We start from the raw sequence: 26,118 nt of genomic DNA, 5'->3' as shown, positions 1-26,118 counted from the left end.
ATGCAGCAATCCCACTACTGGGCATATACCCTGAGAAAATCATAATTCAAAAAGAGGCATGTACCACAATGTTCACTGCAGCTCTATTTACAATAGCCAGGACATGGAAGCAACCTAAGTGTCCACCGACAGATGAATGGATAAAGATATGGCACATATATACAATGGAATATTACTCAGCCATAAAAAGAACCGAAATTGAGTTATTTGTAGTGAGGTAGATGGACCTAGAGTCTGTCATACAGAGTGAAGTAAGTCAGAAAGAGAAAAACAAATACCGTATGCTAACACATATATATGGAATCTTAAAAAAAAAAAAAAAAAAGGTTCTGAAGAACCTAGGGGCAGGACAGGAATAAAGACACAGACGTAGAGAATGGACTTGAGGACACGGGGAGGGGGAAGGGTAAGCTGGGACGAAGTGAGAGAGTGGCATGGACATATACACACTACCCAACGTCAAATAGATAGCTAGTGGGAAGCAGCCGCATAGCACAGGGAGATCAGCTCTGTGCTTTGTGACCACCTAGAGGGGTGGGATAGGGAGGGTGGGAGGGAGACGCAAGAGGGAGGAGATATGGGGATATATGTATATGTATAGCTGATTCACTTTGTTATAAAGCAGAAACTAACACAGTATTGTGAAGCAATTATACTCCAATAAAGATGTTAAGAAAAAATAGGGTGGGAGACAACGGACCCCAGCCTCCATCCTCGCTTCCAGGTCTCTCTCTCTCTCTCTCTCAGCCCTCCATCAACCTTTGCAAAAGCAAATCCCATCGCTTCTTAAAACCAAGTCAAACCTCTTGTCAACGTCTTAACCACCGGGCAATCCTGAGGTCATGAGACACTCTGGCCTTTTCTGAACTAAGAGGAGGTGGGTACCACCCTCCAGGGAGGAGGAGGAGGCTGACGACGGGACCATTCTCAGCTCCCCATTCCTGTCTCGTTTACCCAAATCCGATCCTTGTAGTCCTTACGAACAACACGCCAGGACAGCCGGGCTCACAAGCTGTCGGGGAGGGAGATGCCAGCCAAGGGGAGAGCTGAGCAAACACCCAACTCGGGTCAGGAAGGGGGATCCTACACGGATGGAGGTGACGCTGGGACAAGACGACAGTCATCTCAGGGACACCACCAAGCAAAGATCCGCCAGAGGACATGAGGGGCAGGGGGAGCTCACAAGGGAAGCCCAAGGACATCGCTGTGACAAAAGAAACCACCGGAGCATCACATTTACTCGCTGCTGGATGGATGTGGATGGAAAGCGTCCGAAAGAATAAATGGGAAGAGTGGTGACTGTGTTTGCAAAGTTATAAAAATGTCAGAAGCTTCCATTCACTTTTTATCCTTCATCACAGAGATGAAGGTCCTGTGACTATCAGAAAAGCAAAGCTCTTCTAAAAACCCACAGGTACCAAGGTCCCTGCCCCTCCAAAAGCGAAAACAAAGAAACAGAACACAGGCTGCGTCCCCTCTCTTCTCCCCTCTCGCCATACCTGCCTCCTCCCTCACCGTCTCTGCCAAACCATACCTTCCTCTGCTGCGGCAGCGGTTGGGCTCCCAGGAAACCTAATAAAACATTTATGAGTGTTTCAATCCTCTGCAGTGGCAGGAAGGTCAAAGCCCCCCCACCAGGCACAAAGTCCCCTCGGAACAGTCTGCAGTACACACAGAAGTCACTGCAGCCAATCCAGGCTGATCTCTCTACTTCACTGGGGTTTTTCGTTTCCCCAAAGGTTTAAAAAACACTAACACGTGTTACTCAAGGAAGCAAAGCCCAGCGGGCCCTCCACTGCGGTGCAGTGACCCACATGTGGCTCCCTGGGTTCTCTGGGCCACGGGGCGGGGGGGGGGGGATCGGCTCCCTCCCCCAACCACCAGGTCGCTGCTCCTGTCCCTCCCCCCTCCTCTAACCATCCCCCCACCAGCCTCGCTCCTTCCCTCTGAAGCTGTGCCCCTCCCCCTGCCGTGGGGAAAACAGGACTTGATTCACCTTGACCCCCAGCTCACTAGCTGTTCCTTGGGCCTCAGCCCTTCCCATCCTCTTCGGAAGGGATGGTTCTCCTGTCCGCGTCCAAGTCCACGGGCTGCCCCTTAACCCCGGGCACCTCCACCAGGCTCTCGTACCATCTGACGGTCCGATACCTCAGCCTTCCCCCCCCTTCACTGCTGACCCCTCAACCTTTAAACATGCTCACGACTCTTCCTGGCAAGATCTATTTTTATATTAAATCACGCCCGAGCTTCTCCCCTTCACCAGCCTCTCTCTCTTCATCGACTTATCTCTGCGGAAGGGTCCCTACCCACATCCCTCCTCAAAGGGCCATCCTCGGCTTCTGTACCCTCCTCCCTGGGTACCATATCCCCTCCTTCGCTGAGGGGCCCTTAGACAGGACCCTCTTGTTCAACATCCCCAAGCGCCTTGTCCGCTCACTTCCATATCTCACATCGCCACCAGTGTGTGCACGGTCACCAAATCCACCTCCAGCCTTGACCTCTACCACAAGCCCTCCCTGGACCAATATCTTTACCTCTGGATACACCTGCCTGCCCATCCCAGACTTGCAAGGTCAGTGCGGTCCAAACCGATGGCTCCGCCTCCTATTTCCCATTTGGTTAGTGATTCTATGATGGGTGCCAGCAACCACGCCCAGGAGTCCAGAAAAAAGCAAGCAAAAATAGGAGAAGAAACAAGTGACAACAGAGAGGTCAAGCGCCCCCAGTGAACAGAAGAAGGGGGTGGAATTCTGCGGGGATTCTGTTACTTAGAAAAACTAAGAACAAGTTCACGAGCAACAACACAAAAGTGAACAAAAAGAAAGCAAAGGCTGTACAATTACATCAAAATCAAGTCTACGGCCAAAACAATGAATAAGCATAAGGCCAAAATACCAATTGGAGGCATGTCACCAGCAGCATGGTAAATTCTATGTATTAAGTGACACAGCACAAAGCATGTCAGGCAAAAATCAGGAGCGAGTTGACCCAAAAATCTGTGATAGTCTGGTAATAGCATTAGTCTCCTAACTGGATGGGTGAGAACATAGAAGAATGTAATGTAAAACTCTGGAGCCTACAGAGAATCTATTTCCTCCCAAATGCAGAGGGAGACCTGAGCAAATCTCTCACTCCTAGTCGCAGGGAACGAAGCAACAGGGAATCCATGACACATTCACAGACCACCTGCAACACCTGCCAACGGGCAAGAGAAACAGGTCCCGCCTGCCTCAGGCGCTAAGGACGGCAGGCGTGGGAGCTGCAACAGGAACTGGTCAACAGGTCAACTGAACCTGTTCCCCCAAGCCAGGCCACGGGCTCAGGATACAGTCACCACAGGATTTCACAGCCAGAACAGACCTTGAAAGATCTACTTCGAGCCCCTCATTTTACACAAGAGGAAACCTACGCCCAGAAGACAGGATGCTATGGCCAAATACAGCTGCACAGGTGCAGGAGAAGATGCAGCCCATGGTCAAGGGCAGCTTGAGACCCAGGACGATGGTCGAGGGGCAGCTTGCATCCGGTGTGTCACAGACCCAGAGAAGATTGCATTTTAATAGTCCCCTCCTCTATGTGGCAAAATTACATTCAGTAACAATCATGAAACTAAAACATATAAAATTGACCAGGAAACAGCAAACACTGCCTTTACTGAGTTTTATCTAATCATGCCAATAAATACTAAAATTATAGTACAAGAAAAAGCACAACTATCTATTCAATCATTTTTATATTTACATAACAGTTTGGATTTTGATCATTTGGTTATAGGCTGCTACAACATTTACGTCAATAATTGTCAAGTAACTCATAGGTGAAATTTAACAAAACCAAAACATCTGTAAAAAATATAAATTAGACAACTACTGAATCATACCACTAATGTTAGCTTTTTATTTTCTGGATTTGGTCTCCAATTGGCAAACAATGAATAATTATGAAAATGTTTCAATTTTAAAGATTTTTATTAAATCTAGTCTGTGTGCACTGGGGGCCAGAGGGTTACCTGGCACTGCTCCTAATTAATTCCCATGTCGAATATAACCTGTATTTAAAAGTAATAAAAATGCGCTAGTTTGAAGCATATATGTGTATATATTTTACTGCCGACACTGCAGACCAACGCTGGTGCACAAGAACAAGGTATAGCAGACAGACCTTTAGTCGGTTTTACTGTTTGCACCTCGGGCAGATGGCTCCTTGGTCCTCCACAAACTGTGGGGTTCGGGTGAGTTACGTAGCTTTTTCTTGCAGGTTTCCTAACCTGCGAATTGGGGATTCCAGCTCCACCTCGCCCACACCTCCCTTCCGGCCTCTCCTTAGGGGCGCAGGCTCAGATGTGGGAGCCTGGCCCCCTCACCTGGGTACCTGCAGTCGGTACCGCAAGGTGAGCCTAAGAGAAAGGTGCCGTGGTAGTGAAAGTTACACACGGCACAACCCGGGAAGAACACACCAGAAGGCTGCTCTGAGTCTTCCGCTCCTGGAATACCTCTTCTGAGAGGCTGAGGGTGGGAGCCAGAAAGCAGAGGGGAACTAGCTGATCCAGGCCTGGATAACACATGTGGCCCCTAAGTCATCCCCTGCACCCAAACCCACCCAAAAAACTAAAGCAAAATGGGAAAAGAGACAGGTCACCAATGCCTTGCTTTTCCATCATATCCCCAACGGCAGCTCAGTGACTGGTGTGTACCAGAGGCTAAAAATAAATTTGTCAAATGAACACATTTTAAACTTCAGCTGATAGAAATGACTAAGGATGCCAGCTATCACATTAAATCCCAAAGGTACCTGCATTTGAGGACAGACGTCAATCTGTTAAGTCTGAAGAACTGACATTAAAAGCATTTAACTCAGCGCCCCCCTTTCAGGGGTACTTTGTATATAAAAGCAAAACATCAAAAGCACACAAAACATAAATTTCTGAGGCTTAAGTAACTGCTTTGGGGGTTTGGTTCTGTTCTATAAGCAATTAAGTAGGAAGGGAAATCTTAGAACAACATGTGAAGCCAATTCCTATTTTCTGTTCAGTTCTGACCTTCACCTGTGGGAGAAAGTCATTCAGCAAAGCCTTTCTGCTTCCGACTGGCCAGGAACGGTGGTGGGTGCCGGGGAGATGGCTAGATAAAGCAAAGAGACTTCACCATCAAGGATGATACAGCAGAGCTGGGGGGTCAGGCATAAAAATAGATGTGACACAACCCAACCAGCTAAGTCCCCAACAGAAAAGTCAGTGCAGTGCTGCGGGGCTGGGAGTGGGCTGGACTGCCAAGGGGGTGGGAGACGTGAGACAAGAAGGGCACTCTTCTTAAGAGATGTGGGACCCTCCTGTGTAAACCATAATGGAAAAGTATACATACATGTATAACTGAGTCACTTTGCTGTACAGCAGAAATGAACACATTGTAAATCAGCTATACTTCAATAATGTATTTTTAAAAAGAGAGATGTGAGACCCAAATCTTAAAAGACCGAGAGGCCAGGAATCCAAGGGTAGAATGAGCACAGCCTTGCATACCTTACTGAAGACAAAACACAAGTAGCAATGGTCCCTGGACAAAGAATCCCAGAGCCTTCACTGTTCTAGAACAATAACCCCCTGGAAGGGAAATGGTTGAGGGGTAGGGGTCACCGTAACAAGTGGAGAAAGAGAGCCTGAACCAGGGCAGGAGAAACCACCTGCTTGACAAGGCAGGTCTGCTTAAAGCCCATGCCCAATCCCTCCAAGCCTCTTCCCCAGCCTTCAACTCTCCATCCTGGTCCAGGAATATCCCAACTTTCCCAGGACCATCAGGGGAAAATGGGTAAAGTCGACGGGAGAAATAGGGAAGAAAAAAAATCATTTGAGTTTCCTTTAAACTTTTACACCTATTTTGAAAAATGGTGCTTTTTTGTACCATGGTACACAGCAAGACGTAAGATCAAGCACAGAAGAATCAAAGGATGGAGACACCATAAAAACAATGACAGCTTGATAGAGTCCTGAAGCTCCCTACAACGGTGGAGAATTACTATTTCAAAGGGCAGCAAGACGATTGATTACATGAGGCGTCTGGAGTAGACAGATTCAGAGAGACAGGAAATAGAACAGTGGGGGTCAGGGGGAGGGTGGGTGGGTAGGTTAGAGGGATAGAAAGTCTTAGTTTGGGAAGATGAAGAGTCCTGGAGATTGTTTGCACCATGACGTGAGCGTACTTGACCCTACTGAACCGTATACTTAAAATAATGAGGATGGTAAATTTTATGTCACGTGTATTTAGCACAATTAAAAAGAAAAAAGGGAAAGAAAAAAGCGATAGGCCTACATGACATATTATGAAGGATCGGAGAGGCAATATCCATGGTGCATCACGTTCTGGACATTTTCACATTTGGAGCCTCATTTAACATCACAAGAAACCTTCAAGGAAATGTGCTTCCCATCTGACAAATGAGGAAATGTAGCCTCAGGGAAATTACTGGCACAGGTCATTCAGCCAGAAATCAGGAGAGCCAAGACCTATAGACCAGATTTGCTTCGCCCATTTTACTTCACTTTGATTGCCTTCCCTCCTCTGGCTATTCAAAAACAAAAAAAACAAAAAAGTTTACACTGCTAGTTTTTTCTGTTACTATTTTTCCAATAAGTACTTAGTAATTTAAAATTCTCTGTGATAACCTCAGGCAAACACTAAAATTAAATCTTAAAAATCAGGTTTTAGCAAAACGAAAATGTTTGTGTTTGTTCCTTACATCCACTCAGCCTACTCAATGTGCACATTATTTTTTAATCTCTACTGGGTTTTTTTTTGGTTTTTTTTTTTTAACTCAAGTGATTACATACAAAGTTTAGCGGAAAGTTATTGCCAAACATACTATCTAAAATGCAAATGACGGGAACATCAAAATTCATAAGGCACTCAGCCAGGCACTGTTTACAGTGTTTTCTGCATATTAATTCACTAATTATGCATATTAATTAATTAATCCTCACAATAATCCCGTGACATACATACTGCAGGACGGGTGACAATAAGGACCACCTTCAACAAAATCACCACGTGCTAGTTTCCAACAGAAATCAGAGCCCCACCCCAGACCAAATAAACAGATTTTTCTTATGCAATGTAAGGTTTTTTAAAAAAATGATCTATATATCCTGGTCTCCCCAACCACGCGACAGGAAATGGGGAGCACGATATAGCCTGTGGAGTGCAAGCGTGAAGTGACCATCGGCACTGATGCTGTTTTGCAAAGATTCCACAAAAATGCACTTGATCATTTATGGGCTACATCAACCTGGCAGAAAGGTTTTAGAGACAATTCACTTTTTTTTTTTTTTTTAATTTTACTGAAGTATACTTGATTTACAATGTTAATTTCTGCTGAACAGCAAAGTGATTCAGTTATACATATATGTTGATATATTCTTTTTCATATTCTTTTCTATTATGGTTTGTCATAGGATATTGAATACAGTTCTCCGTGCTGTACAGTAGGACCTTGTTGTTTATCCATTCTATATATAATAGTTTGCATCTGCTAACCCCAAACTCCCAATCCATCTTTCCCCGATCCCCTGCCCCCTCACAGTCAGCAACTATCTTCAAAGTCTTACTAAGCAGAGAACACATCTCAGACGTTACAACAAAGCTCTATCACTCAACTACTGCTCTATTCATTACGTTATAAACATTATTATTCCACGGACATATGTGGACCCATTTCTAGGCCGTTCTAACTTTTTAAATACCCGATGTATTTCAAAAAGTAAACAGCATATGAGTTTCTCAAAAAGCCTAGACATTCTTACTGTATTCATTTTTTCTAACTGTAGTATCTCAAAATATCAAAATTCATGAGGTCCCTTAGCCCAACAGTTCAAAAGAACATGCGATGCATAACTGATTTATCTTCAGCTGCTAGGTGAGAAAACATATCTGGCTGTGAAGAACATTAATATCTGCGAACTATTTATATAGAAAGTATTATGATTTAAAACCTAACTGATTGTGGTCATCCATGTACAATGCTTGGTGTCAGTCTATTTATCTCTTGTAAAAATAAAATAGTGTGTGTGTGTGAAAAAAATAATAATAATAAAAAAATAAAAAAATAAAAATAAAACCTAACTGAGCTAACTTTCTTATAAAGCAATCCACTATTCCCAAATCCTTAAACATCATGGGTTGGTTTCTATAAAACACTTATTTTAGTCCATAGCAAACACCAGCACTGTATTAAAAACAGCTTCTTGTCTAGGTAAGCGTATGACATGTGAAAAAAATTTTTGCAGCCCTGTATTGTGCCCATGAACCATCTAAAGGAAGTTACTATCAAATGGACCGCAAATCTCAAAATACATGGTCCTCAGAAACTGGAATTAGAAACATGAAAAAATGGTCAGTAATTGATGAACAACATGAAGCATTCTCAACATGCCCTCAGAGTTTAATATGAGCATGTAGTTTTGGAGTTTTCAGGTACAGTTTTAAGGGCAAAAATATCATAGATAACTCCTCCAACCCTCAATGGAGACAGATGTTCCTTTGTAGGCAAATGAATTATAAGCATTAAGTGAGCATTTCGGGCGTGCATGTGTGTGTGTATGTATGTGTGTACGTGTGTGTGTGCACGTGTGCGCATGCATTTACACAGATTGGAGGAAGGAGACATCAGAAGGAATCTCCCATGATGTTTTCTTTGGCCTTGGAGTTTCCCAACTTCATAATATTGACAATACTGGGCTTATAAACATGGTGGACCCATGTCAAGACCTCCATACAGAGAGTAACTATATATATACATGCACACACACTCTCCTGTCCTTAAAATTATTTCTCCTGCAACATCTAAGGAAACATAGTGAACAAAACTTTACTGAAATCCTAGTGGCAGCTGGCCAGCAAAACAGTAACACTGAGAGAAGTCAATGTTTCTGTTTGCCCCTTTGCCACAGTCATTTACGAGGTAATTCAATTTATTCTGATCTATCAACCCTAGAATGATTAATGATTTGTAAAGGTAACATGAAACATTAACAGGAGGCAGTTTTAAAAGAGATGAAATACTGGGGAAGTTAAGTATGACACTACTCAGCCAATAGCCTTAGTGTTTTCAAATAAAGAGCTCTATTTTTAAATTGTCAGAGCTTGGTAACACATTTCATATGCTAGACAATACTTTTGAAACCTCCACTCTTTACAGGAGCAGAAATAAAGGAGTCATTTTTTGATTGGATAATTTAAGGAACATTCCTTTATATAACTGCATCAGCCAGAAGGGTCCCGGAAACAAAGTAATGCTGTCACCTGCCCCTTTAAAAGCCTTCCTCTCTGCAGCTAACTCACCTCCAGAAGCCTGGCTTTTCTCGGCACCTCAGGCATCATCTGCATCGCTTCTGGAAAGGCACACACATGGCTGGTAGACCTTCTGCCCTTCGCACGTGCCTCCCCCATGCCTGGATGCCCTCCCGACGTGAGCCACTACTCACCTCCAACCCAGCTCACTGGTCACCTACCGTCAGCTTCACCCACTCTGCCGCTGGCCTGCCCTGCAGAGCCATGACCCACGCCCAGCCCCGGAGCATCACTCTTGACAGTCGGGGGCTGACGTGCTTCCCTAGCACAGACCAGCGCAGGCTTGGAAACGGTGCTCCAGCCTCCTTACTGTCATGGGTCTCAGTGCTGCTGAGGCCTAAGGTCAAGGTCAGACTGGGTCGGACCAGACAGGTTTTCTCCAAGGAAAAGAATCTAGAGCAGGTGCTTCCACCCTGGGGTGTAGGAGAAAGGTTTCAGAGCTTATATGTACATGCACCTCCAAAAAGTTAGCTTTACTGAATGCCCCAAGACCCTCTGTAACACAGCTGAAGGAGAAGCTCCCTAACAGTGGGGGTCGGGGGATGCTGTGGACTGAACTGTGTCCCCTGAAAATCCCTATGTCGAAGCCCTAACCCCACCCCCATCCCCCGTGACGGTATTGGAGATGGGGCCTTTGGGAGGTGATTAAGCTGAGATGGGGTCATGAGGGTGGGGCCCCCATGATGGCATTAGTGCCCTCACAAGAAGGGACACCACACAGCTTGGTCTCTCTCTCTCTCCTCACCATGTGAGAAGGTGGCAGTCTGCAAGCCAGGAAGAGGGTCCTCACCAGAACTTGACCATGCTGGTACCCTCATCTTGGACTTTCAGCCTCTAGACTGTGAGAAAATGCATCTCTGTTGTTTAAACCCCCAGTCTATGGTATTTTGTCTGGCAGCTTAAGTGACTAAGGGAGCAACAGAGGTGCCCTCCCCTGGCCATTCTCTCGGCTTATTACTGCATGTTTCAGTGTCTGCGTCCAGCTAGGCGCACTTGTCATTAACTAATCAACTAGACTAACTCTCCCAAAGAACAAGTGGCTTCAGAATCATGCAATGGGCTGCCCTGGTGGCACAGTGGATATGAATCCGGCTGCCAATGCAGGGGACACGAGTTCAAGCCCTGGTCCGGGAAGATCCCACATGCCACGGAGCAACTAAGCCCGTGCGCCACAACTACTGAGCCTGTGCTCTAGAGCCCGCGTGCCACAACTACTGAGCCCATGAGCCACAACTACTGAAGCCCGCATGCCTAGAGCCCGTGCTCCACAACAAGAGAAGCCACCGCAATGAGAAGCCCGTGCACCACAACGAAGAGTAGCCCCCTCTCACCGCAACTAGAGAAAGCCTGCTCGCAGCAAAGAAGACCTAACGCAGCAGCCAAAAAAAAAAGAATCATGCAGTGAAGGAAAACACAGATTGAAAATAATAAACTAATGACAAGCAAATAAACAGTACGATTGGCACCTTTAGGAAATAAAAGCTCTTCAAAATCATTTTTCCGGGTTAAATGTTAGGATAATTTAATTAAATCTGATAAATCAGCCGAAAATATTCAAAAATCAAGAAAGTTACCAACAATGTGGATTGACATCCATAATTTTTTTTTTTTTTTTGTTCCTCTGTATGTGTTGTGTCTTTTATTTTCTGGATATTTTAAAGATTTTCTCCTTATCTTTATTCATCAGTAATCTGAGTATGATGTGCCCAGGCTTGGTTTTCTTTGTATTGATATTTATCATGTTCGGGGTTTTCTTTTTTTTTTTTAATTAATTAATTTATTTATTTATTTGTGGCTGTGTTGGGTCTTAGTTTCTGTGCGAGGGCTTTCACCAGTTGCGGCGAGCCAGGGCCCCTCTTCATCGCGGTGCGCGGGCCTCTCATTATCGTGGCCTCTCTTGTTGCGGAGCACAGGCTCCAGACGCGCAGGCTCAGTAATTGTGGCTCACGGGCCCAGTTGCTCCGCGGCATGTGGGATCCTCCCAGACCAGGGCTCGAACCCATGTTCCCTGCATTAGCAGGCAGGATGTAAACCACTGTGCCACCAGGGAAGCCCAACATCCATAATTCTTAACTGAGAATCTTGGTAAATACGTATTGGGTCTTCAGATAATGATAGTTAAATAGATATATATTCCAGGTTCACGGTAAAAAGTTTTACTGATGGGACATGTGATCAAAAAAGTCTGGAGACCACTGATGTGGCTGTAGAGCTTATGTGACAGAGCGAGGTCCTCTCCCCAGCTGTCAGCTTGTCTCAGGCAGGTCTGAAAGCCCCAGCCAGCCAAACCTCTCCAGGAGCCTATGGAGGACAAATACTGAAGATACAGAGAATAATCCCTCTGAAGGACCAATCACAACATCCCAAACTCAACCCCAAATCCTTTCCTAACTACATCTAATTAAAAAAATAGGTAAGGGTATCTAAAAGCCTACAGTGTGAGTTGTGAAGAGCTGGCGTTCATTTAGGAGAAAAGGGCAGATCAGCATTTAGATGATCAAAGCCAACCTCATGGATTTCAGGAAATTTCTTTGTAAAACCTCCCTCCCTCCCAACAATGGTCAGACCTCCCCTTTTGTTCTCTCTAAGCATTGTCCCTCTTGAAAGGGTTGCTGATTAGCATTTCTGAGTAAGCTTCTGCTGTCTGTTGAGTGACTCAGCCAGAAGTAGCAGAATGAACACTTAGATGCTACTTTCTAGATAACTACACAAAAGCTCACATGACTGAACACTGATGGCAGAATTTTCTGCAGCCCACGGTTCTACTTTTTCAACTTTGACACAACTAGATCGGACGTTTGCAAACAGACCCTAGAGTTGCCAGCTAAGGGATGCTGTATGCCCATCTGATAGGCACCGTGGATATGTGAAGATACTGGTCCAGGCTCCCCTGACCACCCCCCCTTCAAACACACATCTGTCCCCAGTAAGGACCCAACACTGCCCAAAGCATCCAACAGAAAGACAAGAGTTGAGCATTTAGCTCCTACTCTCCTAGATACTTCTGGTTTTTAGTGTATTTTTACTTTGAGATAAGTTGATGCTCACAGAAGAGTCGCAAACATAGTACAGAGTTGCCATAAACCTTCACCCAGGCCCCCCACAAAGTCAGTATCTCCTATCACCTTAGAATCATGATCAAAACTAATTTAATGACATTGGCACAATACTACCCCAACTACAGAGTTCAAAGTTCACCAGTGTTACATATATACAGTGGAATGCTACTCAGCCATGAAAAAGAACAAAATAATGCCATTTGCAGCAACACAGTTGCAAGTAGACACTATCATACTAAGTGAAGTCAGTCAGAAAGAGAAAGACAAATATCATGATATCACTTATATGTGGAATCTAAAATATGACACAAACGAACTTATCTACAAAACAGAAGCAGACTCACAGACATATAGAACAGACTTGTGGTTGCCAAGGGGGAGGGGGGTGGCGGAGGGATGGATTGGGAGTTTGGGATCAGCAGATGCAAACTATTATGTAGAGAATGGATAAACAACAAGGTCCTACTGTATGTATAGCACAGGGAATTATATTCAATAACCATCATGGAAAAGAATATGAAAAAGAACGTATATATGTGTATAACTGAATCACTTTGCTGGACAGCAGAAATTAACACAACATTGTAAATCAACTATACTTCAATTTAAAAAATAAGTTCAGTGTTTCCTCCAATGTACCTTTTCTGTTCCAAGATCTGATTTAGAACTGATACTGCGTGTAGCTGTCACATCGCCCTAGTCGTCTCCAATTCTGGTTAATTTTAACTTGTGTTTTTCACAAATCCTGATGCTTAATTCTTTTTATCAGTAAGAGTCAGAAGCGCTCAAGTTCACAGAAGACAGACAGTAAGAGTTAAACAGAATCTGGGACTAAGGGAGGGGAAAATAAGTGACTGGCTAGAACTCAAACCTAACACCTTTGCCTGTTTTTATAAATGGGAATGGCACAGACATTTCTTTAGTCAAATTCAAAATCTGCACCAGATCTACCCATACAAGGGTCAACTTGATAAAGCAATCACCCGTCCAAGTCGGTTCTCCTAGACATTTGCTGTTTCCTTAGAAACATCAAATACAAAACTGGCTCAAGGCTGACATGCTTTTGTTTCTAAAAATACTACATTTCAAGAAAGCTCAAGCGTTTCATAGCTACCTGAAATAAACAGTGCCAAAGGCCCCCGATTTGAAGGCTTTTATCTGCAGAATGCCTCAAAAGGTGCCTCCAGCGGTGCAAACCTGATAAGCGTTCTAATTACAAGCATCTTCTATGGCCTTACTTGCTACTGGCATGTATAAAAGTAAGGATTCTTGATGTGCTGTGACATTCATGTTCAGAAAATATAGGATAGAAGTGCTTGGTTTGGAGATTAACCAAGTATATGCCTAGAAATTAAAAACAGCTAATGCTAACTATGTGAAGAGATTATATGTTAATTAGCTTGACTGTAGTATTTCGCTATGTGTATCAAACCATCATGTTGTATGCCTTAAGAACATACAAGTTTTATTCAAAATATAAACAGATCAATAAAAAACAGCATAAATGGAAGAAAATCTTGAGGCCGTTTTAAATGGAATGCTTTCAACATAATCAACTATTCCTGATAAGGATTTTATATACCTTTACCTTTGCCAAACTTGACAAGGATGACTGTCTCACAGGAGATCTATAAACCTTGGTTTTTAATACAACGATGTGTACGTGAATCAAAAGGAAGTTACGATTGTTACCAGTATCTTGGTATGGTTTCTCTGTTAAACTATAAGCACCTTAAGTGTGATGACCAGATCCTACCTAAATTCTGCAGCTTTAGCCGTTTAGACAGAATCGCTCATCCTCGCAGCCGCCTCCATGATCTTAGATCTGGTACCATATACAACATTCACCACGGCTATTCGGGTACAAACTGCTTTTGAAGATGATTTTGTTCTCTTCACTCCTTAAAAGAAAAATATCTTCTTAGGCATCAGGATCCCAGCCTAATATTATGAAACCGTGATGCTATTAAACCTACCACCCAGTGCTCAATTCTCCTTTCTATAAAGGCGAAATTCTATTCCAAACTTATCCTGACAAAATCAGCAAAATATTCATATGAAGTAATTTTCTCTTAAGGCAAACCAACTTTAAGCAATGCAATAGCTTGACAAAGCTCGAGTTATTGCTTTAATGAAGATTTTCGCCAGCTTAAACTCCCACCTGAAACGAATGACTCATTCAAAGCTGAGTGTCTGTAAACATTCCTAACTTGCTTTGAAGGCCTCATTTCAAATACTGGAGAAAACCGTTTGACAGCCTTGAAACTCACTGTTTTAAATGGCATGCTCGACAGTCACATAAAAAGACTGCACTTGCCTGATCTTGATGACATAAATATTGCCCATTCCTTTGATCAGGAAATCATTTCAAGGTATTTTCCGGAAGAAAAATTGTATAACTTGAAACATTTTTTAAGATTTAGATACACAAAATTAATTATTCGCCACCAGGTTCCACTAAATAGCAAGCTTTCTCTAAGCTTTTAATATTTAACTTAAAATGCTTAAAGGGAAATGGTATCATTCATACGTCCAAAACAGGAAAATCTACAGAGATAGAAAGTAGATTAGTGGTTGCTTCAGGCCAGGGAGGAGGGGATGGGGAGATGTCAGCTAAGGGGTACAGAGTTTCTTCTGGAAGTGATAAAATGTACAACCATCACCACAACTTTAGAACAACCTTGAATATACTAAAAGCCGCTGAACTGTATCCTTTAGATGGGTGAATTATATGGTATGTGAATTATTTCTCAATAAAACTGTTAAATTTTAAAGGAGATGTGATTGTACACTTGATAAAAAAGGAATCTTGTCAAGTAGACATATATACAATCTTTCATGTGTAGATGTAATAATTACACTGTAAAATCTACTCATTGCTGGATGATTGAAGACAGTTACTGTCTTCACAGTTAAGGTCCTAGAAGATCAATGCCTAGGAGAAAAAGACCATGTTCTATTTCTCTATGATTATGATAATCCAAATTCATTGGCTTCCATAATGGAAAACTTCAACATACCACAGCTTCAGATCAAACGCTGGTGTTATCTGCAGTGTTAAGAACAAGGTTTAGAGAGACATCCATTGACATGGCACAAACCCTCCCAGAATTTCAAGGAATTGCTTGGAATTTGAGTCACCATGTCTGGCATTCCCCTGGAGCTGCCAAAGCCACAGTCAACCCCGGCAGTGACCTTCTCACTCCCACTCGCCTGGTGGAGCCTCCTTCTTGGATGGACACAACAGTCCAAACGTTAACCCCGGACCATCCATCGCTGCCCTGAATTGTACCATGCTGCTGGCCCTCACCAACCTCCCCAAACACCCAGCCACCACATCCCGCCTTGGCAAACTCCAATCCCTTACGTGAAGTCAAAACACCAGTTGCCCATGAAGGCAGTCACAGAGCAACTGCCACCATCATGAGCTTCCAAGCCAGAGAGGGCTTCGGGTGGGGAAGGTAAGTGCGAGAGCTCGGTTCCAGGGAGGGCCAGGCTACGGAGGTGCAGGGCGTCAGATACACCAGACACCCCCCACTCCACAGATCAGCATGAGCCCCATCTGTCCCATGTGGTCCCTTCTTTTCAAAAGCCTCAGCTTAGACGCAAGCTATCTGGGATCAACACTCCATGCCCCAGCTTCCAGGAAAAACCATTAATGTTTTCACAAGAAAAACTATATTAAGAAAAATAAATCCTTTATCAACTCCCTTTGATGAAAATATTCCTTTGAGAAGCTTTATCAACTTTCAACAAACAGTCATGACCAAGACAAAAAGCCTTATTTTTTTAAAAAGTCAATATTTTATAAAACGATTTCAGCGATATTCAAGTACTGAAACAATATTGTCCAACATTTTGTAAAATCCTTAAACTATGAGCCAAGAAGCTTTAAAATCAATTCTTTAATGAACTACGAGTCACATTACCATTAGTAATTCCTAATTAAATATACAGTGGAGGTAAAGTGAATATTGGAAGACCATTTTCTAGAACAGCAGGCACCATACTTTAATTTCTTAGAGCCTATTCAGTATATTCTGAAACCTATGCTCACAGTATAAGCCATGAACTCAGAAACTGTATGAATTGTAAGATTTAACATATTTAACTAATTCAATTATACACTCACATACAAGGCTTTAAATGGAATGGTTTGTGTCTACCTACTTTACTCCTAGCCAACCCACGGTATACTCCCACTTAGCCCTCCCCACCCCCAAAAAAGCACAAATGAAACTGTGTAACAGGCAGCCGCTGGAAATCTCTTTGATTAATAATAAAAATCAGTTTCAAAAGTCAATGTGAGTCTTCAGACATAGAGAACAAACTTATGGTTACCAAAAGGGAGGGGTGGGGGGAGGGATAAATTAGTAGTGTTTTATACACTACTATATATAAAACAGATCCAACAAGGACCTACTGTACAGCACAGGGAACTATATTCAATATCTTGTAATAACCTATAAAAGAAAAGAGTTTGAAAAAGGATTTATGTATATATGTGTGTATAACTGAATCACTTTGCTGTACACCGGAAACTAACACAACATTGTACATAAACTACACTCCAATAAAAAATTAATTAATTAAAAAAATTTTTAAGTCAATGTGAGTCTTAATTACAGAATAGGTTGTGAGGCCCCACTGCCAAGGCTTTTAAAAATCTTCACCTTCCATGGGAACTAGAGAATTCAGACAAAAAACAAAGACCCCTATTTCATTCTCCCAGCTTTAAGCATGCACAAATGGATACCGAAATTAATAGGAACTAAGCAAAAACACTACTTGAAAATATCTTAAGGTCAGACATGAGAAAGTCTAAGGAAATGGAACTATAATGTCAGTGCTGGATTGCAGATGGTTTAAGTATATTTCACAGAGTTGTGTATCCATCACCCCAATGAAACCCCGTGTACATTACAGTCATTCCTCTTTTCCCAACCTACTCCTCAGCCCTAGAAGCCACTAATCTTATGTCTCCATGGATTTGCCTCTTCTGGGTATTTCATATAAATACAATCATACAGGAGGCCTATTACTGGCTTCTCCTAGCATAATGTGTTCAAAGTTAATTCATGTTGCAGAATTGCATTCTTTTTTGTGGCCAAATGATATTCCACTGTATGGATGTACCACAGTTTATTTACTCATTTGTCAGTCGACAGACATTTGGACTGTTTCCACTTTTGCCTACTATCATAACACTGCTAGGGACTTTTATACCAGTTTTTATGCGGACATACGTCTTCATTTCTCTTGGGTATATACACCTTGAATTGCTGGATCATATGTAACTTTACATTTAACCTTTTAAGAAACTGCCAAACTGTTTTCCAAAGCAGCTACACCATTTTTCATTCCCATCAGCAATGCAGGATGGTTCCCATTCCTCCACATCCTCGCCAACACCTGCTACTGTCTTTTTGATTAGAGTTATCCTAGTGGGTGAAGCGGGAACTCATGCTTGAGGCTCTGTATCTTAAACCAAGCCCACTCATCCTTGAATTCGGTCTCAGCTATTCTTCCAAGCTACACGCTTAAGTATTAAATAGGCCCCCAACGGTCATTCTTAAAACCCAAAATAGAGCCAGGATAATCTAACACTCTTTTAATAAATGAAAGTGTCACTTCTGCATAGTATATGCACCATTATTTTATCCCAAATCCTATCAAGCTACAATAATGTCCAACAGCCAGGCCTTTCTGAATAAAGATGTCAGGCTAAGCTCAAGTGCTAAGGCTGCAGAGGAACACTTAACACATAACAAAGCTTTAGTCGGCGCTTTCACAAAGGAGCCCTGGCCTGGAATTCAGGTTTGTCAATAATCTGTATGTAACCTGACCAATCACTTACCTTCTCTACACCTGAGCATGGTGTTCTGAGCCACTCACAGAACTACATCCTCTGAAGTCACTCCCAGAGATAAAGTTGTCTAAGCCTGAAAGTTTAATGAAATTTGCAAACATGCTAACTCACATGCCTAAAAGATCTAGCTTTGCACAGCAGAAAGACTTTGGGTTTAGTAGTCAGGCAGGCTAGGTTCTATTTCCAGCTATGCCATTTAGTAGCTAAATGGCCATATTCAACATCCTTCTCTGTCAGTCTCCTCGTCTGAAGGTAAGACTGCCTTCTTCAAGAGGTTCTGAGGTTTTATAAAGCCAGTGTAGCTAAAGCATCCAAGAGAGTGGCCGGCAAAAAGCAGACATTTAAATGTTAGCGTCCATCCATCTTCCCGCTAACTCTGGGCAAAGTTTCCCAGCGAATAAAAGCCCTCTTAACAAATATCCTGGGCATTGAGAGCTGAATGCGAGTTCTTGTGATCGGAGGGATCCCATTATAAAGCGCTTCTCCACATTACAGTCGGTAACTCGTTAAGGAGAGCTATCAGTTAGCTTAAAACAGGACTGGGGAATTCTTAGAAGGGCACTCAGGGATGCAGAGACAAGAAACCTCATTTTTGCCAGGGACGGAAGCCTGAAAAGGTCCTCCGGGCTCACAGCCAGCCTGAGCACAGAACCAACGCAAAGGAGAGAAAGGTACGAGCTATATTCCCATGACCCGATTGGAAACGCGGGTGTAGACTGCCAGGCTTGAGGGGGAGGGGAGGGGAGGGGGCTGGCGACAGCAGAGAGGGGCAGGGGGCTGGCCAGGTGCGTGGAAAAGCCCAGGAGAGGAAGCCGAGCCCCATCCCAGCTCTGAATTAACCGCTTCCTGCGACTCTCGGCTGCCGCCTCCTACCTGATCTGGTTGTCACGGAATTTGTTGAGATGCGGTTGGTTGAGGTAAATGGTGCGGGCTGGTGCGTCCAGCAGGTCCCCAACAGACGTGGCCCGGGACATCTCATCATCTGCCTTCTTGTAGCCCGAAGAAGAACGAACAGGTCCTGCGGAGGAGAGGCGCGGTCAGAAAGCAGAACACAAAGAAGTCACGCCCGGCACAGGCAGCTGCACGGGCGGGCGGGGACCAGCTGGAAAGGATGCTCCGGGCGACGCGCCGCAGCTGCACCTCGGCGGCCGCTGGAGACGCGCGCAGCTTGTCGGCTCCGCCCCACCCCGCCCCGCCCCGCCCCGCCCCGCCCCGCCCGCGTGGTCCCCAGCGCGGAGGAGCCTGTCCCGGGGGTGGGAACCTCGCCCCTCCCGCACCTCGCCCCTCCCCCCCCTTCCTGGCCAGCCGGGCCTGGGCGCGGGGAGCGCAGGCCCCGCGGGGGTAGCGAAGGGCGCCTCCCTGCAGGTAGGGCCACGTGGGCCGAGCGGACGCGGGGAGCAGAGGCCAGAGCCTCCCCTCCCCGGGCCGAGCTCCCCCTCCAGGCCCAGGGACTGAATTCCGGAGCTAAGCTTTCCCTGCTTCTTTGCGCTGAGGAACGGAGAGACACAGCAAGGGGGTGTGCCCTGCATTCGGCCGCCAGAGAGGATGGTGGAAGACACCTCTGTGCCCCAGAATGAAATTCCAGACCCTCCGTGCAGAGGGCTGGTTCCCTGGTTTCTGGAACAAACCAGCAGCTTTTCTCCCCCGACGCGCCTGGCGACCTGAGAGCAGAATCCCGCCCATCCCCGCTCGCGGGCGCGACCTGAGCCTTCATCCAGGGCTTCTGTGGTTAAGACCCAAGCCAGTCTATCTCCTTAAGATGCGATTTCAGTCCTAGAGCCGAGCCTCTCTTGGGCTAAAGCTCCCCATAACCTTCCCTTGAGGAGGGGTCGGCAAGGACAACGATGACACACCCAATATGTCTGCCCAGGTGTGCACCCCTCCACATACACACACACACCACACCTCCAAATACAAGACAGGGTCCCTCGCTGGACGGGGCCACCCACCTCGCGATTTGACCTTAGGGGGGCGGGGCCCTGACGTCAAGGCCCACAGAAAAATAAGTGCCCTACAGATGACAGAGTCTTCTCTGCTTTTCCTTAAATTGCATCTGCCCTAATACCTGCCACACTTTCCACCTATAAAAGAAACAGGTGTTGCACGTAACTTCGGAAACGGGCATCTCACTTCAGTAAACAGCCACTTCATAGCTACAAAGCATGTTCAGAAACATTTTGAAAGAGACAGCTTTGGCTGTGGAAGTATGTCATCTTTTTTAAAGTGGTTAGAATCCTATTATAATCCTCATCCTAAGAAGAGGACACCCAAATGTAAAACTGGGTATTGAGAGCTGCTGTGGTCTCAGTACAGGACCCGAGCCTCAGACCCTGCCCTCCAGCCCCCGCTCTCCGGGGTCCCTCTCCTCTGCCTCCGCTTATCCACAGGGGCAGCAGACGGCAGCAGGTCCTCCGAGACTGGCTGGCCCGGGAGCCGCCAGAGTAGGCTGGTTTCAAAGCATCTGCTGATTTAAGGCCGACGTCCCACTTTGTCCTCCTCCACAGCCTTATCATCATTACCTGACACTATTTATGGTCTGTCTTCGGAAGTCCAAGAGCAAAAGCTCCAGGGCAGTAGAGACATGTTCTGTTCAATGCAGTGACCTTAGCGCCCAGAACAGTGCCTGGTACACGGCGGGCACTCATATTTGCTGGCTGAATAAGTCCGTTTTACTTCAGTCTTATAAAAGGTCTACTTGAATCCTCCAGGCAGGGATGCAGTGATTTGCACCGAGGGCTCAGACCTGTGACCCTACTGTGGGCAAAACGGTTCACTGCCAGGTGGTCTTTGCTCAGTGGCTCTCAACCCTGGCTGCACATCATCACCGAGAAAGCACTCAGAATTAACTAGTTCCTGGACCCAACCTTGACCAATTCTTTTTTTTTTTAGAAATTCACGTTCTTTTATTTATTTATTTATGACTGTGTTGAGTCTTCGTTTCTGTGCGAGGGCTTTCTCTAGTTGCGGCAAGTGGGGACCACTCTTCATCGCGGTGCGCGGGCCTCTCACCGTCGCGGCCTCTCTTGTTGCGGAGCACAGGCTCCAGACGCGCAGGCTCAGTAATTGTGGCTCACGGGCCCAGTTGCTCCGTGGCATGTGGGATCTTCCCAGACCAGGGCTCGAACCCGTGTCCCCTGCACTGGCAGGCAGATTCTCAACCACTGCGCCACCAGGGAAGCCCCCTTGACCAATTCTGACTCTTTTCTTTTTAAAGCTCCTCGAGGGACACAAATGGGCAGTCATAACTGAGAATCCCTTGTAAGAGGCAGCCGAGAACACAAACAAAAAAGAGCTGGCTCCCGCTCTCAAAAATGTTAACCAGTACAACCACGGTTACCAGTGCACCAGCATCTACGACCAAGTGACCAAGAGGGGGCTTGAAGGTGCGAATAGGGTCAGAGGTCAGCAGCCTCTCTGTGCCAAGGGTGGGGAGCTGGTCAGAACAGAGTGTGAGGGCAGACCTCGGAGTCTTAACGTCTGGGTCAGGTTTACAGTCAGAGAGGGGAGAACATCGTGGGGAAGGACAAGAAGAACTTAGACAAAGACCCAGTAGACAAAATGCACTGGGGACCAATTGGAAAAAACAAAAACCAGCACTGAGGATGCAAATTGGAAGACAGAAAGGAAGCTCAGAAAAAAATAGTCTGTGGCCAGACTGTGGATGATTTAAATGCTAGGGGAAGAAACTTGAACTTCATCCTGAAGGTCAGATGAACCACAGAAGGTTTCTAAGCAGGAGAGAAATGCACCTGGCAGTGACTTAACAAGCAAAAGCAGAAAAAGGGGAGAATTTGGAGGTAAGGCAGGAAATTAACTCTACACTCTAGAAGCAAGAGGATGAAAGCATGAATTAAATGGAGAATGGGAAAAAAGATGGACATGAGAAACATCTCAAAAGAAAATTCTGCACGACTTCTTTTGGATGAAATATATGGAGCAGAAAAAAGAAGAAGCATTGGATGATTGGGATTTGAAGAGGAGACTGGGGCCAAAAAAAAGCATCACTGACAGAAATAAGGATGGAAACAAGTTTGCCCAAACAAGAATTTCAATGTTGGATAATAAATATTAGGGTAAAAAAATTATTGACACAAACAATTAGTGATAACAGTACTAAGTGAAATATGTCCCAAGTACGTAGCATGCACCAGGCCAGCTCGTCTTTCTATACGACAGTAGGGCCAAATCTGGAATTTTATTTTAAGTAGAAATATAGTCTCCCTCACCCCACCCCCAAGACTCAGATAACTTTCTTCTGCCTCAGTGGCCTCATCTTGACCCAATCCTCCTTTGGAGAAAAACGTTAATATTTTCAAAATAACACAATTTCTGGAAAATGTCTTGCCTAAGGAAAATACTGTACCTTATATAGCAAAGCACTTTATGACTAAGGTTTCAAATTCAGACTCATGAGATGAATCCTGAGTTAACGCACTTTGAAAATACCACCGCACAAAATCAGAGTGTATGTTTACAACTCCCCCACGTACATAAGCCCGGTGTCAGCAGACAGAGACAAGTCAGGAAACATCTACTGAGAAAGAAGCCGAAGTAAAAGGAAAGAATAGACACAGATAAGCACAGTGCAACACAGACCGAAAAGCTGTCGGCCAAGACGACGCGGGCAGGGGTTTTGTCTATTTCTCGGCTCCACCCCCAGCATCCTGAGTAATGCCCAGCACACAGGAGGCGGCCTGTAAGTACATGTCAACTGGATACACAAAGGGCTGACGTAGTGTGTGCCTTCTGAAGAGGCCCACCCCGCCCAGCCCGGAGCCAAGGACGGCTCCCTGGTCTGGTAACCTGACCCCTCTCCTCCCGGAGCCCAGCGGGCAGGTCTGTACCTTGCAATCCCCTTCATCCTTCCCACCAGGGATGGTTACTTGGTCCACGTTGGGCCACTAAGGGTCTGCCTTCTGGAAACTTTGACATGGGACCCGGGGAGATGATTTGTTTTTCTGTTAAGCTGTCTTATGCCAACTTGATTATTAGACCAGCTGAAGAACCTAGATGGGTAGAAGGAAAATTGTTCTGCCCTTTCACTTGCAAAGGAGTTTTACTCTCTCACAGAAGAAATTCTTGGGAAAGAAATATTCTAGTCTTCCTAAGTCAGAAGCCTATTAAAGTGAGAAGCCTTTCGGCAGCACCTCTGTAACCAGCTCTGTGGAAAGAGTCAGACCTCGGACATTGTCTCAGAATAAAGAATTTGGCAGGTCTTAGTCCTGGCTTCCTGGGGGAGTGGCCTCTGGCCCCTTGGAATTTTCCAAGTAACAGGAGTGTCTGTGGGCCCTTCTGAGCAACCTGCGTTTATGCCAATGAGGTGACTCATAGTGGACCCTGGACAGTCTTAGAATGGGGGCTGACCTTCCAGAAAAATCATACGACTGCAGAGTTGGGGGTTGAGCCAGTTGACATCAGCCTGACCTCCTGACTGGGGGTGCAGGAGGGAGACATGGGGACTGGAGACCTATATACAGGAATCCCATAAAAACGCGGGACCCTAAGTGTCCACTGACAGATGAACGGATAAAGAAGATGTGGCACATATATACAATGGAATATTACTCAGCCATAAAAAGAAATGAAATTGAGTTATTTGTAGTGAGGTGGATGGACCCAGAGTCTGTTATACAGAGTGAAGTAAGTCAGAAAGAGAAAAACAAACACCGTATGCTAACAAACACCATATATATGGAATCTAAAAAAAAAAAATGGTTCTGAAAAACCTAGGGGCAGGACAGGAATAAAGACGCAGACGTAAAGAATGGACTTGAGGACACGGGAAGGGGAAGGGTAAGCTGGGACGAAGTGAGAGAGTAGCATTGACATATATACACTACCAAATGTAAAATAGATAGCTAGTGGGAAGCAGCCGCATAGCACAGGGAGATCAGCTCGGTGCTTTGTGACCCCCTAGAGGGGTGGGATAGGGAGGGTGGGAGGGAGACGCAAGAGGGCGGAGATATGGGGATAATATGTATACATATAGCTGATTCACTGTGTTATACAGCAGAAACTAACACACCACTGTAAAGCAATTATACTCCAATAAAGATGTTAAAAAAAAAAAAAAGGTGGCCAGAAAATTGCAGCTTGTAACACATCCTGAGCTAAAGAGAGTGGGAGGGGTCAGGACACACAGAAAGGAGGAGCTTTCATGGGAGGGCGGAGGAAACATCTGGAAAACAAAGGTCGCCCTGTTAGGCAGGAAAGTTTCTCAGGTAGAAAGTTCTCTCTGGTGAAAGTTCAACATGTAGACAAGTAATAACACCCATGTAATGAAACCCCAACAAAACTATGGACGCCAAAGCTCAGGTGACATGTCCTGAGGAAGCTTCCCACGGAGACCCTGCCAAACCTCGCTCTGTCTCTTTGGGCTGCTCCTGATTTGTACCCTTTCTGATAAAACTATAATCATAAGTTTGGCACTCTTTCCTGAGCGTTCTGAGTTATTCTAGTTATTACTGAAACTACAGGGTCAATGGGAACCCTGAATTTGTAGCCAGTTGCTAAGAAGCGCAGGTGGTCCGGGGACCCCAGACCTTGCAGCTGGGGTCTGAATGAGGACAGACTTACAAAGAATTGTGTCCTAGACCTGTGAAGTTTGACTAATTCTGGGTAGTTAGTATTAGAATCGCACTGCAGACATCACTGAATTCTAGGATGACGGAGTCAAAAGGGAAACTGTTAACAATCACAAAAGTGTATTAGGTCCGAGGAAAGCTGGGTGATTCTCACCCAATTCTCCTTCCACTGGAACCAGCTGCCCTATGAGCTCAGGCCACCTGAGCCTTGATTTTTTCATCCGCAAAACAAATCAATTACAGAAATCAAGGGTTGGCAAACTTTTTCTGCGAAGGGTCAGGTAGTAAATATTTTAGGCTTTGGGCCACATGTGGCCTCAGTCTCATTTTTTTTTTTTAAACACAAAAGTCTTAAATGTAAAACCCATTCCAGCCCCCAGGCCCACAGGCCAGATTTCACTGACCCCTCATTTAAACCAAGTTCTTTTACAGTTAAACTGACTATATCCCAACCCCCTCCTCAAGGGGAAATTAGACTAAATTTCCCCTTTATCAATAAGATAGGACATAAAATTCCTGGAAACATAGGTGTTTGGGCTTTTGCTACGTCAGTTAAAAGTTGGATAGGTAAAAAACAAGGTCCTACTGTAGAGCACAGGGAACTATATTCAATATCCTGTGATAAACCATAATGGAAAAGAATGTGAAAAAGAATATATATATACGTATAACTGAGTTACTTTGCTGTACAGCAGAAGTTAACACACTATAAATCAACAATATTTCAATAAAGTATTTTTAAAAAAATTTTTTAAAGTTGGTTATGTCATCTTCCTAATTTTTTTATGTACTTGTAAATAAAGGTTATTTTTTGCCTCCAGAAAGATTTCCAGGAAACTAGTGCAATCATCACAGAGCTTTGCAACAAGAGGTATGTGCATGTGCAGGGGTGCGTGCGCACGCGCAAACACACACACACACACACACACACACACACACACACACACACACACACACTCCCCTTCCCAAAGAGTTTCAAGTTCAACTCTGGCCTCTACCCCACGTTTACAAAGATGTTTCTAATCCTTCAGGACACAGATACGGAGCAGTCCAGCAGCCAGGAAAGCACTTGGGCTGATTATCTCCCCTCATCAAATCAACATAATGAAAACACTGTACAAAAGCAAAACGTGACTCTTCTTGCCTTCACAGACACACTTTGGAGGCCTTTTCTAGACCCCCACTTTGCGCAAACCACATCTCCCCAGATACAGCATCGATGATCCGTCTTCACCGTCGGTGAATCCGATGGAATCATCATCTGTGGG

General features: G+C 44.8%; 1 protein-coding gene across 2 annotated transcripts in view; it reads right to left on the bottom strand.

The window, feature by feature from the left end:
• The window catches only part of LOC118884388 (phospholipid-transporting ATPase IB), a 545,038-nt gene that overhangs the window by 433,418 nt on the left and 85,502 nt on the right, over positions 1–26,118 (bottom strand). For both annotated transcript variants that reach the window (XM_036832038.1, XM_036832037.1), the window contains exon 2: positions 19,140–19,284. In XM_036832038.1, the coding sequence (XP_036687933.1) occupies positions 19,140–19,240 (101 nt within the window). In that variant the 5' untranslated portion in view covers positions 19,241–19,284. The remainder of the gene's footprint in view (positions 1–19,139; positions 19,285–26,118) is intronic.

This window comes from Balaenoptera musculus, chromosome 18, assembly GCF_009873245.2.
Source record: "Balaenoptera musculus isolate JJ_BM4_2016_0621 chromosome 18, mBalMus1.pri.v3, whole genome shotgun sequence".
Classification (NCBI taxonomy): domain Eukaryota; kingdom Metazoa; phylum Chordata; class Mammalia; order Artiodactyla; family Balaenopteridae; genus Balaenoptera; species Balaenoptera musculus.
This window is presented reverse-complemented; position numbering and strand designations above follow the sequence as displayed.